The 18992-nt window shown below is 34.4% G+C and overlaps 1 protein-coding gene across 2 annotated transcripts in view; it reads right to left on the reverse strand.

Moving 5' to 3' along the window:
• LOC117418408 (CDAN1-interacting nuclease 1-like) overlaps nucleotides 1–18992 on the reverse strand; it is a 79058-nt gene that overhangs the window by 21085 nt on the left and 38981 nt on the right. For both annotated transcript variants that reach the window (XM_058991578.1, XM_034905460.2), the window contains 5 exons: nucleotides 18590–18669; nucleotides 18312–18361; nucleotides 16081–16148; nucleotides 14339–14404; nucleotides 14049–14154 (listed from right to left, as the gene is read on the reverse strand). In XM_058991578.1, the coding sequence (XP_058847561.1) occupies nucleotides 14049–14154; nucleotides 14339–14404; nucleotides 16081–16148; nucleotides 18312–18361; nucleotides 18590–18669 (370 nt within the window). The remainder of the gene's footprint in view (nucleotides 1–14048; nucleotides 14155–14338; nucleotides 14405–16080; nucleotides 16149–18311; nucleotides 18362–18589; nucleotides 18670–18992) is intronic.

The following is an 18992-nucleotide window of genomic DNA, read 5'->3' on the forward strand; positions in this document are numbered from 1 at the left end:
ACCCGGAAGGTCATCACTGAACAAACAGAATACTATGAGTCTGATGACATAAATCTTGAAAGCTGACAAAAAAAAATGAAAGTTAATTTTTTAAAGTTCCGTAACAAAACAGGAATTCATTGGAATGACATGCTCCAATGCAATTTTCTTAAGGGATTTTTTTTTCATTCTAAACTGTCAGAATCAGTCTTAAAAAAACAAAAACAAATGTTAGGTGCCTCATTGTTTTGTATTCTTCATTTAGATCTTCCATTTAAACATCATTGTGTCCAAAATGTTTTTAACTTCACTCTTTTATAGCAAATTTCTTTAATAACATTATGGGTTCCGTGAGAGAAAAAAAATATATACCAAAAGTATGTGGAATAGGGTAAAATAAAATCATATCCCTTTCATTCTTATGAGAGCAATATTGTCTGACGTTGGTGCGGTATGGTACATTTAATAAATTCATTTCAATGTGTAGTTCTCTTAATTTAAAAATACAATTATTTTGAAATCCATGAGGAAGGATTGTTGGGGGGGTAGTTTCCTAACTCCCCCTTTAACATGTTTCATATTTAATCGTAAAATTGTTAAAAATACCACACAGTAAGCGATTCATATTCAGTTTTGTACAACCGATGTACTGTATAAATATATCTGCATTTATATAAAGGAAAACATTTGTTGATTATGTATTGCATTTCATTGAAGGATGTGTTATAAACAGTCAATAATGCATCTACGAGTGTGTTGAAGGATATACCATATACTAGACAGTTATTAATAACAAAAGGCTATAACAAAACAGTTTTATAGACATTCATTTATAACGACATGAAGCTTTACACTTGTAATCTGGTGGCATTGAATGTAATTGTAACAAACGGTTACCCATTGTTAATAATGGTCCAATAATGGATCCTTAATCTAGTTCACTGAACTATACACCTTTATCAGAAAAAGTAAGGTAACTGCAGAGTTTGAAACTAAAGTTTCTGCACATCCCAAATGTTCATGACTAGACGACATGGTATACGCCCTATCATTCCCTTCACACTGATTACTGCCCTGAGGACATGGCTTTGTAGCCACAGAAACAGGCTTTCAGCCATTACAGTCTAACAGTGGAATTCACTGCACATATTCATTAAGGAGTCTGTTCAGATACAGAGAATATGTATTAGAAGATGATGATGATCTAAGTGTGGGCCCATTTTTTAAATTTGGAAATGTTTCTAAGCTTGGTTCCTTAAAGCAACAGCTATATACAGTACATGGACTACCTACACCTCGGAATTAATTGCAAATACCATTAACACAGTTAATAAAATAAACTATCAAAATGACTGTTTAATAAAATAGTAATAAGAATTAAATACATTTGTGAATATTTGACTCTTAAATTGTGGTTTTTCCAAATAAATAAATGCGCAAGCAAGCAGACAGCAATTCTGAGTGACTGCACAATGCAATTTTTTTAAATTTTATTTTTGTTTTAATTGTTTTGTACTGTTGTGTTTATCATTGTTTGTTATTGTTGCAGATTGTAATATTTTTTTGGCCAGGTCACCATTGTATATGAAAACGTGTGTTCAATGGTGGTGTCTAGTTTAAGTAATTTACTTAGTTTCCTTTTGTGTATTCCTGAAAAAAAAAAATACAAAAAAAAAAAAACTTGTATATGAAAAAACCTGGTAGGAACAAGTCTCTGGACTTCCAAATTCAAGAATTTAGGACATGATAGGAGAAAAGGTCCTGGAATGGAACTGATGAAACAGCCACAAAGAGGGATATGACTAAACAGAGAGCTGTGGTGAAAATGTCTGGAATTTTATCCTGCTTTCCTCAAAGAACACAGACAAGAAATTTAATTAAGAGGAATACGTAAAGCCTTTGTTACACATTAAAAGGCATTTCCAGATGCTAGCATGGGCTTGGAAGGACCATTCTGTGTATTTTGGCCAGCAGTAGCTAATTTCTGGACCATTGTGGTTTTTGTTATGTTCAGTACTTATTGGGTGTAGCAACTTCTTAGCTGGCCTGAATGCTCCTATCTACCTGGTCTGCTTCTGACGCATCAGAATTGGTAACTGGCTTGTCCAGCCTGGGGGAACTGACACCTGTATTTACTGTAGCTGGGAAACCCTATGATTATTTTTTAAAATAGGACTGCATTTTTTATAGTTCAGTAATATACAAACAGTCAAACATTATGATGACTACTATGTCTAACACTCCTATTACATTAGCCAACCTTTTGAGCACACATAGGATACACAATTAAAGCAAATTTTGCTGAAACCCATCTTGGAATCTGGAATCTATCTTTATAGATTGTGTTATGGCACTGTACAGTTTTACATCTTGTTGCTAGGAAAATTAATCTATGATTTAAAGTGTATATCTAGTGTCCAGCAACATGGATTGCATCGAAGAAACCGAGGAAATAACTTCAGCTTGCATGTATACTTAAGCCATTTGTTTGGCGTGTACTCCAACAATATTATTTTCAGTGTTACAACTCAGAAAAGATTCAAATGACTGAATAGGAAAATGGAAACTTAGCTACGCCCCTTCCAGTTATATGAAGTCAAATATAAATTTAAAATAGAACTTGGCTCGCATTAATTCTTCCTGTGGTTTTAGCTAATAAACCCTCAAATAGATTATTGATGTATGATTTGAAAATCTAAAATACAGTTTTAAATGAAACCATATGAAAATCACAACAATTGTGTAATCCTATATACAATTATCAGTCTAAATGAGGAAATTTCAAATGAAATGTAAATGGGACAGTGTTACTATTCTGACAATTCCAAGTGGTCAAAGCTTATAATATATGACACACAGAGAACCCTAAGCTTCTCTCATTTAAGTGATAAATGAGGCATATTGTGCCATTATGTTGCTATAAATCACTTTCGTCAACTACCGACAGCTTTTATCAGACATAACCTTTTCAAGCTTCTATTAGACTGCTAACATTTTCAACTTTGACACATACGTAGTTTACAAATTCCGCAGCTGATTAACTCAGGGCAGTGGTAAGCTGCCATAACTAACCATTTAAAAGGTGGGCTTCAGAGGCATCTACAGTAACAGCTCCAACCTAATACGATGTCTTTGATGTACAAAGATTTTAACTGTTTATTCTTCCAGAAGACGTCTGACAGTTCTGTTTTCTTTTCAAGTATACTGTACATATATTAAAGCCTAAGGTGGTTAGATATGGGTCTAGCCAACTTGGAAGTAAACTACTGTCATGGCTTGCAAGTGACCTTAACAAAATGTTGACTAATTTCCATCCTACTTACCACTGTGTGGACTAAAGAGATGCATCTTACAAAAACACAGAGACACAGATAGGACTAACACTTCCTAAAATATTTTTTCAATCCTGCTGTGTTTTCAGAGTTGATTACTTGAAGACTTGAAACATAGCCCAAATTTAAAGAAATACTGTCTCTATAATTCCAGTCAGGCAATAGAGATCTTGATGTTGGTTGTGTGACCACTGGAAGCATGGTACTTCAGATGGTATTAGTTTTGATAAGAACTAACTATACATCAGACCTAAATAATAAAACCCAAAGAGACAGGCCTGTTGCGAAACTCCTGCGGCAGATTGTCTCTTTATGATAAATGCCAAATGTTTGAAAAATAGTGGACAAAGGACAACTTACCTCAACATCAGACCATACATATCCTTGTTCTGACATCCCCCATGTCTTTCTCTGACAAAGTACCAAGTTCCTTATTTCAATAAGAAAGCCACATAGCAACAAGACTATGGGGCAGTAATTTGACAATTGAGATGTAAATGACAAAACAAGACAAACTATTTATGCAATTGGCAGAAATATCATGTAAAAGAAAAAGATGTGGCTATTCAGTGTCCATCAAAGGCTGATGATAGATGAGACTTTGTATTCAAAAGGAAGGGCAAAAGTCTGCCCACAATTTAATAGATCTACAAACACAGTAGAAATAAATTGGGTATTCAATGCAACCATCCTATGCTATATAGTTCTACTAAAATAAACGTCAATGTTGCATAACATTAATTGTGAAGACATTTTCTTTACTGCTGTGATTGGCTATTTAAAGTTGTGGGTGAACCATCCTATGAAACAAAAGGAAAGATTTCTTCAAAGAATATATAGATTTTTTTTTTTCTCATTTCCAGTTAGTAGGCTACTGGGACATTTTAGAATATCTATTTTATCTGATAAAAGCTTAACATATAAGTTTGTTGTGTTGATACAAAATCAAAACCTTAAGGTTGCCCTCCAAAAGGTTTTGCAGCAACTTTAGAAAACAAACCAAAATTTCTAAACTTTATACTGTAAAGCCATAAATATTTGCGACAAATATTTGGCGAATCACACCCATAAAACCTATTTTGCTCCAGAAGTGTAGGCGACCTGTTGCAATATACAAAGTATGTATTGTTAGTGGAATTTGATATTCGTGCCAAAAATGTTTGCATTTCTTTTAATACACAAAAATAAAAGGCTCGCAAATATTTATGGCTTTACAGTATATTAGTATATTGGACTTAAGGAACTATTTTTGTTATTAAATAGATTTTCAAAAGCTGAATAAATGTGGCAATGACTCTGTTGATTATTGATAAAGCAAAATGTAATTATCAGAGCTTCTAACTCTGAATTATTCCAAAAATATTAGTGTGATTTCTTTATTAGAAGAAGAAGAAGAAGAAGAAGAAGAAGAAGAAGAAGAAGAAGGAGAAGAAGAAGAAGCTCACATTTGTAATAAATCACATTTTAAAATTATTACAACAAGCCTTTAATTTATTTCACTAATTCCAAGTTCTATATGCTGATACTCCAGCCATTTGTAAAGGTGCTGGGACTTGTCGATACAGAACTGCTCAAGAGCTTTTTAATTAAATGTTAATGACAAATCTTAGATACTATATATAATATAGTGCATATTAGCACTAAACCTACATCAGCAATAACTGACTGCATAGGGCTCACATTAATATAGTGAACCCAAGTTTAACTCTATCATTATAAATTAGCTATAACCTCTGCTCCTTTCGTTAAGATATATTTGTCTAATACATTTAATATTCAGCAGCATGTGAGTAATGTTTATGCAATTCTGATAGTTAGACGGATAACTCAATTATCATAGCATCTATCAAAATATTATATGCTACCAAAAAGACTGATGACAGAAAGTCCAATGGATTTCCTCGCCATAATATTCAGGCACTGGGCCTGAAAATATTTTTTGCTGCTTTCACACCGGCAAAGCTTCATTACCCATCACTTCACTGAAAAGAGTTCATTATGAGGCTACCATTTTGGCAAGACTATTGTTCATATGACAAATGTTGTTGGGGGGAGGGGGGATGTGGCAAGCTTTAATAAAAAATAAAACATAAAAAATAATCTTGAGCTATATTGTCATTCTAAAAAACAAAACATCTTTGTTCCTAATTACTATAACTGAGATTTGGCAATTACAATCATGTTGTAGTTTTTTTTTTCTTTTCTTCATTTTATTCTAAAAATGAATATAAGCTCTTAAGTATCTTAAGGTAGTTATTTTGACGGTTTTCACTTTTAAAATTTAAATTACTCTGCACGTGTTAAAGATCCGTGGTTGTCTGTTCTTGACTTTTCCTAAATACATGTATTAAAATACCCCGATGGCGTTTGAAAGTCAGAATTGCAAAAATAAAAGTTATAAGCACTTCTACCTAGAACCGCCAAAAGCAGTCATTTTTATGGCTTATTACAATACATGCTTTTATTGTTAATATAACCTACAATACGCTATTTGTTTAAGGCATACAAGCCAGCTTGTTCTCTCTACCTCCAATGAGTTTACAGCAGTATGTATTTGAATAGAATATTGCTCTTGAAGTCTAGATATGTGTTATACAAATATCTATTGTAATCCTATCAATTCCTTGGAGAACTGCCATCTTTGCATCTTGCAACTACAGATATTTGCCTTGGCATCAGAAATTTGGAACAACTTCATAAAAACAGCATTGCCTGCTTCAAGCTAAACATAAAACATTACATGGACAAGCAGCTGTTTCTGACAAAAGCACGGTGTCGCTGGACACAATACATGTCAAACAAACCTGTCAAATATGGGATCTAGTTTTGGATGGCAGCGGACCCTAACCCTACCTGTGCAAAGATGAAACTCGCCCAGGTGGTCAGAGACTGTGACAATGTGGTACTTAGGCTGATGTAACAGTACTTAGGAAAAAGGATGAATGTTACCAATGACTTTTTATTTCACTATAGTTAGCGAAACAGATGAAGAAAAAAAACAAAACAAAACAAAAAAACAGCTTGGTTGTAAAAGTAAACAAAGCGAGAAGAGAGTTTCCACCATCTGCGCAAAACTTAGTACTCCGTGAAAGCAATCACCGGTGTCCAGTTGCTATATTTTACAATGTACTGGGCATGGCAGCCATCAATTCCTTTGTTTTGTACAAGGAATGCACTGGGGAAAATATCAGTAGGAGAGATTTAATCTTGATGCTAGCCATGAAGCTTTGGCAGAAACATTTCGATCAGAAAACTGCAAAGTGACAGGGAAACGCAGCTCAGCCTGGATACAGTAAGCACCAAGTGACACACGCAACAGAAAACAAAGCCAGGTAACTAAATGCAATAAAAAATAAAACATCTGATATCTGTGCCCAGTGTGAAAGAGCAGTATGTGGTAAATGCACACAGCAAGTTGATAAGCGTTACATCTGTGTGGATTGTGCTAATATGGGGGCTACTTTGAAGTAATGTTTCCCTGAATGCGCATTCACGTTACACAATGGAAACGGAGTTATTTTCTTTGTTACTTTTTATAATTACTTTGTTTTTACAATTTTGTATGTACATGTATCACTTTACAGCGGTTTACACAATATTTTCTTCTCAAATGTTTATTTTATTTTCATTTTTTGAAGTCATGCATTTTTATATATGCAGTAATGTGGGAAAAAGCCTTTTATGCTATTTTTGTAAATAATTACTTCATTTTTACAACTGTGTATGTACATATACCAGTTTACACGATATTTTCTTCTCAAATGTTTATTTTATTATAGTTTTTAATTTTTTTAATGCTAATTTTGAAAATAAAGCCTTTTATGTTTATTTTTTCATTTAAATATGATGTTTCTGCTATGCAAATGTTAGATATGGTGTTCATGAATACATCTTTTGAGTTGTATCTGATAGCTTGTCTCATTTTCATATCGAAGCTGTTTAAAATGTACCCGTCAAAATGACTGCTGCCGGCGGTTCTAGGTAGTAGCATAAACCCAGCGGTTCTAGTGTTAAAGCATAGGTCACCTATCATTAGCCCTACTTTCTTACATTATTCCTCTGCCTTAAAAGTTGTATGTAAATTTATCTCCAAATAATAATCATAAAAATACACTATGCATATATAACCTTTAAAAAGCAAAAGAACCATCCTTTTTAACTTGCAGCATATTTATGATGACATATTTTAGAAGGTTACTGTATTAAAAGGATTGCACATCTATCTACTTTTTTGTGAAATCCTCAAGGCTCATGGGAACCATCCGGTGGAACGATGTATCTAATGAGAAGGGAGATTATGTCATCCTTGTGTCGTCTAAGCCAGCCTGACATCATGACTCTATATGTGATTTTGCAAAGATGTGGTTTCAACAATGGGAGACTGCATTCAAAATGTCAGATGTAAATGTCAATTAAAAATTACAAGTAGTTCTGAAAGGTAAGGTCTGAAGGGGTTGACATTCTTTGACATCATGGAGTGTCTGTGACCAAGCCTTTGGCAAACATAACAGGATCTATACTGTCAGTTCTTATCGTACATAAACTTGATGCTTGTCTAATCTGAATGAAAAATACCAGAGAAATTGGAGCTGAAGCCTTGCGGTTATGTAGACTGAGTTTAAGAGCACTTCAGGCAGCCACGTGATCATCTTGACTGGTGAGGCTATAGTTAACGAGTGGTAAAAAGAAAAATAAGAAAACTGAAATAAATAAATAAATAAATAAATAAATAAATAAATAAATAAAGAAAGAAACAAACAAACAAACAAACAAACAACAATGCAGGTATGCAAAAGAGAAGATACAACCTAAGAAATGTCCAATATTTGAGAACTATGTTGCATTATTTACAAAGAGAATATAAAACTGCAAGTATACTTGGTACCAACAGTATTATTATTATTATTTATTTCTTAGCAGACACCCTTATCCAGGGCGACTTACAATTGTTACAAGATATCACATTATACATTATTTCACATTATACAGATATCACATTATTTTACATACAATTACCCATTTATACAGTTGGGTTTTTACTGGAGCAATCTAGGTAAAGTACCTTGCTCAAGGGTACAACAGCAGTGTCCCCCACTGGGGATTGAACCCACAACCCTCCGGTCAAGAGTCCAGAGCCCTAACCACTGCTCCACTGCGTCTGGTTTTAGTATACTAAAACCAGACAATTTTGGCACAAGTATACTTGCAGTATACTATTTTTTTGTAAGGGATGATATTGGATTCTGATCCAAACTTCTTTATACCGTCTGTTAGATGTTGAACACTATGGGAGGTGAAAAATAACAAATATGCACATATTATATATTAAAATGTGCAAGTGTCGTATATTAAACATACAAGTCAAATACTAAATACACCCTCGCTATAACAACCCTGTTTGGGTCCAAAGCCTTTTGTTCGCTATAGTAAAAGGACAATCGTAAACGAACAACATAAGCTGCTGGAGTAGGTTAAGGAAGTCACCTTGGATAAAGGTATTAGCTAAACTATTAATAACACTGTGTAACAAATTTTTTATTTATTTTTTTGTTCCTGGGTAGTAAGTGTTATTTCCTAATTGCTTATGCCTCAAAAGTATAGAAAATGGCTATTATTCCCCACAAACTTTGCTTTTGTGACCAGGACAGTGATATTTTGAAATTTACCTATTTTCCAGAACATTCCAGATAGATTCAGTGCTGAGTAAACTTGGAGTAACTTCTAGAACTTTCTAGAACTTTCCAGTAATATAAATAGTAGTATAAATACAGGGCCTTAAGCCCACCAGTTCAGTTTAGTTCCAGCTGCCTAAGTTGATACATATATTTTCTGAGATGGCATCAAGGTCATAGGAGACTTCAAAATGGTGGCATTCCTGATGGGTCTCGAAGGCGGTTTTACCAAGTTTCCCTGCTATCTTTGCCTTTGGGACAGCAGGGACACCAAGGCGCACTACCACAGGCGGGACTGGCCACAGCGGACCGAGTTCTCTGTGGGGAGGAACAACGTCAAGTGAGAGCCACTGGTGGACCCCCGGAAGGTGCTGATGCCACCACTGCACATCAAATTGGGCCTTATGAAACAATTTGTCAGAGCTCTAGATAAGGAGTCGGCAGCCTTCAAGTACCTTCAAGACTTCTTCCCTAAGCTGTCTGAGGCAAAGGTCAAAGCCGGTGTCTTCGTCGGACCACAGATAAAGAAGATCCTGGAGTGCAATGAATTCCCCAAGAAGCTCACTAGTAAGGAGAAAGCGGCTTGGAACAGCTTTGTCGCAGTGGTTCGGCGCTTCCTGGGCAATCACAAGGCCGAAAACTATGTGGAGCTGGTTGAGACTCTGGTGAAGAACTATGGCACAATGGGCTGTAGGATGTCCCTCAAAGTCCATATCCTTGATGCTCATCTTGATAAATTGAAGGAGAACATGGGAGCGAACTCGGAGGAGCAAGGCGAGCGCTTCCACCAGGATATACTGGACTTTGAACGCCGCTAACAAGGACAGTATAACGAGAACATGATGGGAGACTACATTTGGGGGCTGATTCGTGAAAGTGATTTACAGTATAATCGTAAATCTCGAAAAACTACTCACTTCTAAATCTTTTGTAGTCATTTTTGTATTACTTTAGTATAAATACATGTTAATTTGGATTCATATGTTTTTTTCTGACTTTATGTGAACGAAAAGACACAAATTCGCCCGTTTTCTCATTGGAAATAGGTAAATTTCAAAATATCACTGTCCTGGTCACAAAAGCAAAGTTTGTGGGGAATAATAGCCATTTTCTATACTTTTGAGGCATAAGAAATTAGGAAATAACACTTACTACCCAGGAACAAAAATTGTGTTACATAGTGTAATATTACTACTGTTTTTATTCTTTGATTTTCTTAATTATTACAGTATTTGTCACTACTACCACTAATAATAATAATAATAATAATAATAATAATAATAGCAATGAGATTGTGAATAGAAGTAGAATTACAAGTACAGTACCTATATGTGGCATGCTGCATCCAGTATTCTGGCTATATCCTATTTGTTGAAGAACACAGTACAACCCCCACCCGCCAAAAATAAAAAAGCGCATCAGCAAAGTTTCAGTTTTGTTTCAATTGCAAATGTTAATTTACACACACACACACACACACACACACACACACACACACACACACACACACATATATATCCAAGTTTCTAAAATCCAAATAATGCAAAATAAATACATTTCAGTTAATTTAAGTATGACCCAGAGAATATCGAAGTCGGGTTGAAGCTCACCTTAAACATTTTCCTTGCTGCTGCATATGTATATTCATATATCATTATTTTGGTTGGCCAACGCCCCAACACACCCTTTCCATATCTCTCCCCAAAATTGGGAAACACATCCAGGTTTGGCTACTGACTCACATAACAAGGGATCTTTGTAAACCGAGCACTAAGTATAGGCTACAGTCGATTTTCCATGCAAAATAAAATCTCAATACAAACGATAAATAATAGGACAGGCTCATGGTCTTGGAATGTTCCAAACAACATGCAAATAGTTTCTGATGCACAGATTTTAGTGACAAAACAAACAAACAAAAAACATTGCAAAAGCATTTAGTCTTCTCAGCATTTTATATAAAACAAAAAAAAATTTAAAAAAGAGACTAATTCTGGTTAAAAACATGTTAAAAATAGGATTTTAATGTTTGATTCTAGCTGCAGATAGTGCAAACTTGGACTGACCTGGAGTCCCATGGTGGAGTTCTAAGGTCAAAACCTTCCAGCATTATGCCAGTGTGTCAAAATATGTCAGCAAACCATCACGATAAAGGAAGAAGAATGACCTTTCAGTTCTTAATGTTTGGGGCCGTCAATGAAGCCCATAGACGCTGGGTATGCATGAGCAGTTTTTCCAAGTTGCTTGACACATACAGTTCCTGAGGTTTTTCCCTGCCTGTTTACTAAACTGCAAGGTTAAATCTCAACGGTACCACTTTATAAACCTACCAGAGCTATATGGAAATGTCAGACATGAGTGTATGCCTTCCTTTAGCATGCAAACATTTCCTGCCTAGTCATAATAATATAGAAGTAAGAAAATGGGTCACCCCCACCACCTTGCCTCTCTCTTTTTCCATTTACATTTTAAATATTCTGAATTCAAAAACTTGGACATTTCTCATGAGACTTTCACAATTATTCCGTTCTGAACTTTGTTTTAAATTGTTATTTTATTTTTATTTTTTTGGGTGCATTAAAATTGTGCTATTTCCAAAATAATACAAATATATGCGCTAACTTCAACGGAAGGCACCAGTATAAGACTGCTTCTTAAGTGGTTAAGAAGCAGGATTCTAGTCTAGTCAGAGCAAGGACCTGTTAACTAACCAGCTATCAGAAATTTGATTTCTTTTGATTTCAAGAAAGCAGAATCGATGAAGCTGATGACTTTTATTGTGTCAGTCAGTAGAGTTTCAAGGGGTTTAAATAATCAATTAGAATTTTTTCTCCAGGTCAGGATCCTTAAGTTATCTTTGGTCCGGAGAGCATTAGTAAATCTAGTGATAACAGATGTGTCAAAATTGTAACTTAAATTCCTACAAAAGCATAATAAGTGGAGAACAATATGAATTACAGTTCAGTTTCTCCCTCCTGATATTTCACAGCAATATATACACACATTATACACACACAAACAGTCTAACTTCACTATAACGAACCCTTCTTATAACAAACCCCCTTTTTTAACGATCTGAGCAGCAAGAACCATTTTTTTCAGTGGAAATTAGCCCTATTAGAACGATCACTTTTACAAAATTTACACGGATAAAACGATCTTGGTAGTGACTGACACTGAACTTTCTCCAGTGTGAATGTGTGAAAAGACCTTGGTAGGCTAATTCGAAGATAAGGCTGATTCATAGATAACCTATTGTACTGCGAATCATGGGTGATGTATGCAACCATTGCCATCTTCACAGAAACTGCAACCATAGCAACGGGCGTGAGGAGGTACCAAGATTGAAACAGTGTGCATTGAGAAAAGCACAAACAATATGAAGCAATCTACGATGGACATGTTTTTCAAGAGAAAAGGCACGTAATTACTGTATTCAGCATGCAAGTGTACTTTTTTTTCACTTCTTTACTGTTTTCTTTTAAATATACAGTTTAAATGCTAATCAATGTGAAGTTGTCTTGAAATAACTACTGTATACTGTATAAAGAGGTTCAATTCATTTTGGGCGTTTCTTCATTATTCTGATACAGCAAATTGCCAAACCCTATCATAGTGAACAACCTGATTTAACAAACATTTTTTCAGGTTCCAGGGGGGTTTGTTATAATGAAGTTAGACTATTTTATTCCACCTCTAATTTGTAACGTATGTTTCTTATCAATAAATTCACATTTACTGTTTTAACTGTCTTATCTCTTCACACAAAGTAAAAAGTTTTTACTTACTTAAACAAAAAAATAAAATAAATAAATGATATTGTTCAAAATTGAAGATTACATAACATGGCTAGACAAAGGTCTGAATGCAGCTACCAACAATTACTGGCACGAAACCCCAGACCCACAAGCAGATAAGAACTTGAAGCATATGTGGAAGAAAAATAACGGTCAGCACATACTAGGATAGAAACAAAAATGATATCCCTCTTCCCACAGAGTAAAAGTTAAATACATTAATATTCTTATTTTTTTTTTACATTTGCTATTGTAATTTATATATATATATATATATATATATATATATATATATATATATATATATATATATATATATATATATATATATATAATTTTGTGTATAAATCAGTGGTCACGAACCCAACATAAATGTTACTTTTCTTAACTTTAATATAGTGTTTCAAACATATATTAACTAAATAAAAGGTCTTTATGAATTTATATAACAAACAAGCACATACCTACAGTGCTAAAGTGTACATACTGTAACAGTTACATCCCTGCTGTTTTTATGCATTTATTCTTAATAAATACAGTATTGTAGTACACTTGTGGAAATTTAACTTACCTATCAAAGTTGTTTTTAGGCTTCTTGTTAATGACAGAAAAGTAGGCCAGTATCCCATTGCGCTTTTTATCAGACATTACTATCAGTGGTGTAGTGGCAAATAAAAGTTTGGAGTTGAACAGATAGACTGAACAAATAAACATGAACAGATTGATTGCTATTGTCTTTTCCAATGAGCACGCAGAGAGGCTGACATATTGACCCCCTCACTGAAGAAAATGTCCCCGTAAAATTTTGGGAGGGGGCCACATTGACCCTCAATCTGCAAGTCCTGAAGCAAACACTGTATTATATATTATATATATATATATATATATATATACACACACACACACACACACACACACACACACACATATTCTAAGTACATCCCTTTATTTTCTTTTTGTTTATGAAGTTTTCATAATTTGCAATACCTCTCAGTGGTTAAGTATTGTTGAGTTATGTTTCAAAAGTATCAAACATCTCTGAGCAGTATTTATGTAACCCATTCAAGCAAGAACCTGTTTAGTACCATTACAATTGAATCCTGCTTTGGGACATCTATTGAAATGTAATGCTTTGGGACATCTGTTGAAATATAATGTTTTGGGACATCTATTGAAATGTAATGTTTTGGTAGGATTATCATGTCCCTCTGTGGAAATAAATAAATAAATAAATAAATAAATAAATAAATAAATAAATAAAAGCCTACCTATTCCAGTAGCTCCAAAATTGGTCATGCAGGTAGGAGCGGTGACTATACTCATCCCCAAACGAAGCCTTGCTTTCAATCCAATGAACTACATGACCTTCCACGGCTGTATGGAAAAAGAAACAAACAAAAGTAAATACAACCACCAGGGTGCCAAGAATTAAAAATACTTACTTTCTTGTTAAGTACCAGACATATTTCATCCAATCCGGTAAATCTAAATACCTACATTGTTTTTATAATTAAAATAGTAATTATTATTATTATTATTATTATTATTTATGACCTACCTATTGGAACTTCCAAAATTATATCGGGTGTCTTGTCATAACCCTTGGCACGAAGCTGATTTTCATCTGTGGATTTAAAAAAAATTACTTTATTACTTTACTATATATATATAAATGGCTTTGAAATTGGACTGCCAACATTCTGATGACACATGGTTAAAACAGTACAGCTAATGGTTCTGATCCTATTTAATTCCAATTTGGAAAATCAGTTTTAAAATAATAAATGAGCCATTTTAAAAACTCAATAAAACACTTGAAGGTGTGGGTGGTACCTATACCTGTAAAATTAGAGTTTAAGGCAATTTTTTGAAAGCACTGTCATTTCTCAATTAAGAAAGCGTACCTGTTTTAACATTGTGCATCATATTTTACAGTAGTACCAGGGCATTATGTTTACAATACACTGCGGGTAATTAAAATTGGATCACACAATATATGTTGGCATCACCAAACCTATAAAAGTAACCTGCTCATTTTCTTCTCAGCCATTGCCCTTGACTCTTTGTGCCATTTTGTTATAATCACTGGAACAGCTGATTTCTCCATTCAATTTCAGGATAACCTGGTCATTCAATTCCAGACATGCCTTTCTGTCTTCACCCATCCTCAACTAATGGCTAAAGCAAGTAACAGGGAAAGCTGTGTGGTCCCTCTTAACACCTACTGGGCTGTTGACATTGTCATGCAGCCATTCGCCTTTTTACATCACTTTTGATTAAAATTAATGGCCCATTTCCACTGTTGGGTAGCTTATTTCCAATCCATTTATCAGCTGAGGACAGTGGTTTCACGGCCAATGTGCTGAAACAGTTTTAGAACATTCCATTGTTGGGGCTTCATGAAAGGTCAGCACTGAGTCCAAATAAATGATTTTGTCTAAATGACACAAGGAACACTTTTGCTCTTCCTCAATAAAACAGTATGCATTTCTATTAATTTTAACCATCTTTATCTGAACAATAGTTTGTTTTCAATCCATACTTTTAATATCATTGATAAGGAAAAGAAACATCAAACTATCAATTAAAGTTTTAAAGTGATCTATGACGCTTTTTTATGCCCATTTGTTTTTACAGGACAGAAACTCTTAAACAACCTGGCAAAAGAAATAAAAAAATCAATAGAATGTGAACTTTAAAAAAACTATGCTAAACATATTCAATCACTTACATGAAAATACTGAATCAGCAGGCTAGAAGCAGGAGTATAACTTTAAGCATGACTTGATTTCACTGTTGTTTCTACTAACAGCTGCCGTGAATGTTTAAGCACTTTTATATTATCTTGGGGAGCAGCAAGGACATCTCATTCAGTCATCCTGCTTCCAAATGCCTTTCACAAATATAATAGGCCTTTTCCAACTACATTTCTGTAATATGTAAACCTTTTTCAGGGATATTATTTCCCTTCCTTTCATTTTAAATCTCAGTAGGCAGAGATGAAGAAGAAAATCTCAAGACACCAAAAAGCAATACTGTGTAGGTATTAATGCACAGTTTTGAACTACTTATTCTATTAAATATTAATTATAAGCTAGTGCATGCATCGTACATAAAGGGGTATTGGGTAACAGAGTTCCTGCCCGTTTGTAAATCAATAAAAGATAACATGCACAGCATCAAACATCTTTGACTCATCTTGCACTCCATAATACTCTGCACACTGGGGCTCGTTTTTCTTAAGTAAACAGCAGCTGAAATCTTTGAAGGAGGAGTACATGTTATACTGTTAGTTCTTACCTAAAAAGGACAGGTTTCTTTCTCTAAGCATATCTCGCAGCAGAATTTCATGTTCCTGTCCAATGGAACTGGAGGTAGCTGGTTAAGGAAAGATCTTATGATGTGTTTAGAATACAATAAAGCCTGGGTAAAAATGCACCAATGTAATCTTATCAACTTTAAGTGTTAATGAGCATAATTGACACACAGAGTAATGTACATAACCCTGCCATTGAGGTTAGACAGATACACGATCAAAAGTTTAAGGTACTTCCAGAAAATACACTTGCTTGTATTTAAAAGGGAAAGAAAAAAACCTGTCAGAATGACACTTCAATATGATCATGTTTACACGATCACGAGCTGTTTGCTGTGTTGCCTAGAACTACGTAACCGAAATCTGGGAGTTGCTCACGGACCACAAGTGGTGCACGGACCACAAGTGGTGCACGGACCACAAGTGGTGCACGGACCACAGGTTGGGAACCGCTGGTTTAGGAGACAGTGATGATGTAATCACGTTCAATATTGCCTGACCGCTTTTTCAGGCAATATTGATTTTTATAGACGGCCATGTGACCTTCTTTTGACCAATGAAACACTTGGATAAAAATTCAAGGTTTCATAAATATATATAAATCGAATTGCATAAATCGCTAACTTGCATAGCATGCAGCTGGTCCTGTTTTTTAGTGCATCATTTTCTAGGACAGTATGATAAGGTTAAATGCATAATTTGCTTAATTGCATGAAGCTGCGCGGTCCCGAAGTCCATTGTACATTGCATTTTAATTTGGATAACTGCATAATGCAGCAGGCTGTACTCGATCAGACGACTCATTCAGGATAATGCAGCTGAGTGTCATTCTAGTTGCTACGTGGTACAGCCAATTACAAAGCAACAATGTTACAGATTGACACTGCACGCCCACGTGTGCTGTCAACAGTCTGTTGCTATGCGTCTCTTCTCAACGGTGTATTGCTATGCGCTTCTTTGCTTCAGCTCCACTGGCTGAAGCAAATACCATGCAGACTTCCATCAGATATGTTTTTGCAACATTGTAGTCACAAGATCTATAGTAAGGTACTGTACACACCTGTTCTTTAAATTTTATGTTTAAACGTTCCGTACTACAATAACTTTGTTTGTGCTGTTATATACTGTACATTATTTTACTTTTCATATCATGCGTTGCCAGAGAATAGTTTTGTTTGTATTGAGTGTATAATGTATTTCAAGTTGGCTTGTTTTTCTGAACTTGTTCAGTATTACAAGTCGACTGTATGTATATATATATATATATATATATATATATATATATATATATATATATATGCCACAAAGGTAATAAACTGAATGTCCCAGCTTTTTTTTTCATCTTTTAAACTACTTTAACACACATTTAAATTTGTCATTGGTATACTTGTCATTATGAATCATGACAATTTCAGGAAGATGTCGTGGTGGGTAAAGTTTGTTTTTACTAAAGGGCAGTTGTATACTTAATTAAATTAAAATCATTACCTCTTGGCACCATTTTACTAGTATATGTTTGTTTGTTTTTTTTTCATTTCTTATTTACATGCATAAATATTTGCACATGGTACTACTCTAAATATTGAATAGGCTGATTTTACAGAACCTGATTGCCACTAATCTGGAACTACCTAACCTAAAGTAACATAAGGTAGTCCAAGATTAGTGCCAATCAGGGTCTAAAGGGTTGAACCAGGTGAATATATATTACTATATTTTTTAATGAAAGATGCATTTAAAAAGCAGAGTTCAAATATTGCAGAGAAAGTACAGGCAATATATTTGTGTTGCTTTGAATAGTTTATTTGTGAGAAACTACTCAATAAAATGTGATCACTGAAATACACTGGGCTATATTTACATGTTATTACTGTTACTGCATAAATTATCCATCCTACAGCAAAGCCAATTTAGTTAGGCATTTCTCAATTGAACAAGAAACTCACCACACCAAACACTTTGTAATCATAGCTGCACTGATGTTCAAAATTCAGTTTCCTAACATATTGAACATTTTCTCTGGTCTATGAACAAAAACAGGAGACAAATAAAGTGTGTGTCCCAGATCTACAACACTTCATCCCAGTTGATGGTATGCAGTACAAAAACACATGTTTTCTGAAGCAGAACTTTATGTCAGGTTAAGCTAGACATGCCTCACCCAGTGAATTGCAGCTTGTCAATTTGTGGCTTCAAATTTTATGGAAGAGGATACTGTTTGATGCAGTCTACCAATGGTCCATAACAACAGTCATTTATTGTGCACTGTAAGAGAATAGAAATGAGTGTAGAACTGACACTGTTAAACTGTTATATTATAATAAATAATAAAAAATACTTAAGAGAAAGGTATAGGGATATTGTATTGCCATTTTGTATGCTCTGACTGACCTGTTTACACAACAGTAATTAAATGCAGTTTAAACTGTTTTATAATACTGCAAAGAAAACAGCCTTGTATCTAAACACTGCTTCATAAGTCTGATAAATTACCTGGTACACTTGATTGGCTAAAAATCTGTCAGGAATTAAAGATGGTTCCCGTAGCATACTGTTTAGAACAGGCTTGGAAGCTGAAAAAAAAAAAGAAAAAAGAATTAGGTGCCTTTATTAGAATTTCTGTAAAATGAATGACTTTTTGGGCAAAGATTTAACTTTCATTAGATTAATTCAAAAACAAATATTTATTTGCCAATCAAAAGGAAATGTTCAGTATAAACAACTTAAAACACAAAATCCTAGTTGCCAGCTGTTTTTGAGTAATGGTATTTGAAAGGCCGGCGTAATATTTAATTTATTTGGAATCAGCAACTCCATAAAGGAACAGCAGCTAAGATTCTACTCAAGCCCGGACACTTTTGTAACTGTATTACTGATTTGTACATGAGCCATGTAT

This window comes from Acipenser ruthenus, chromosome 18, assembly GCF_902713425.1.
Source record: "Acipenser ruthenus chromosome 18, fAciRut3.2 maternal haplotype, whole genome shotgun sequence".
Lineage (NCBI taxonomy): Eukaryota > Metazoa > Chordata > Actinopteri > Acipenseriformes > Acipenseridae > Acipenser > Acipenser ruthenus.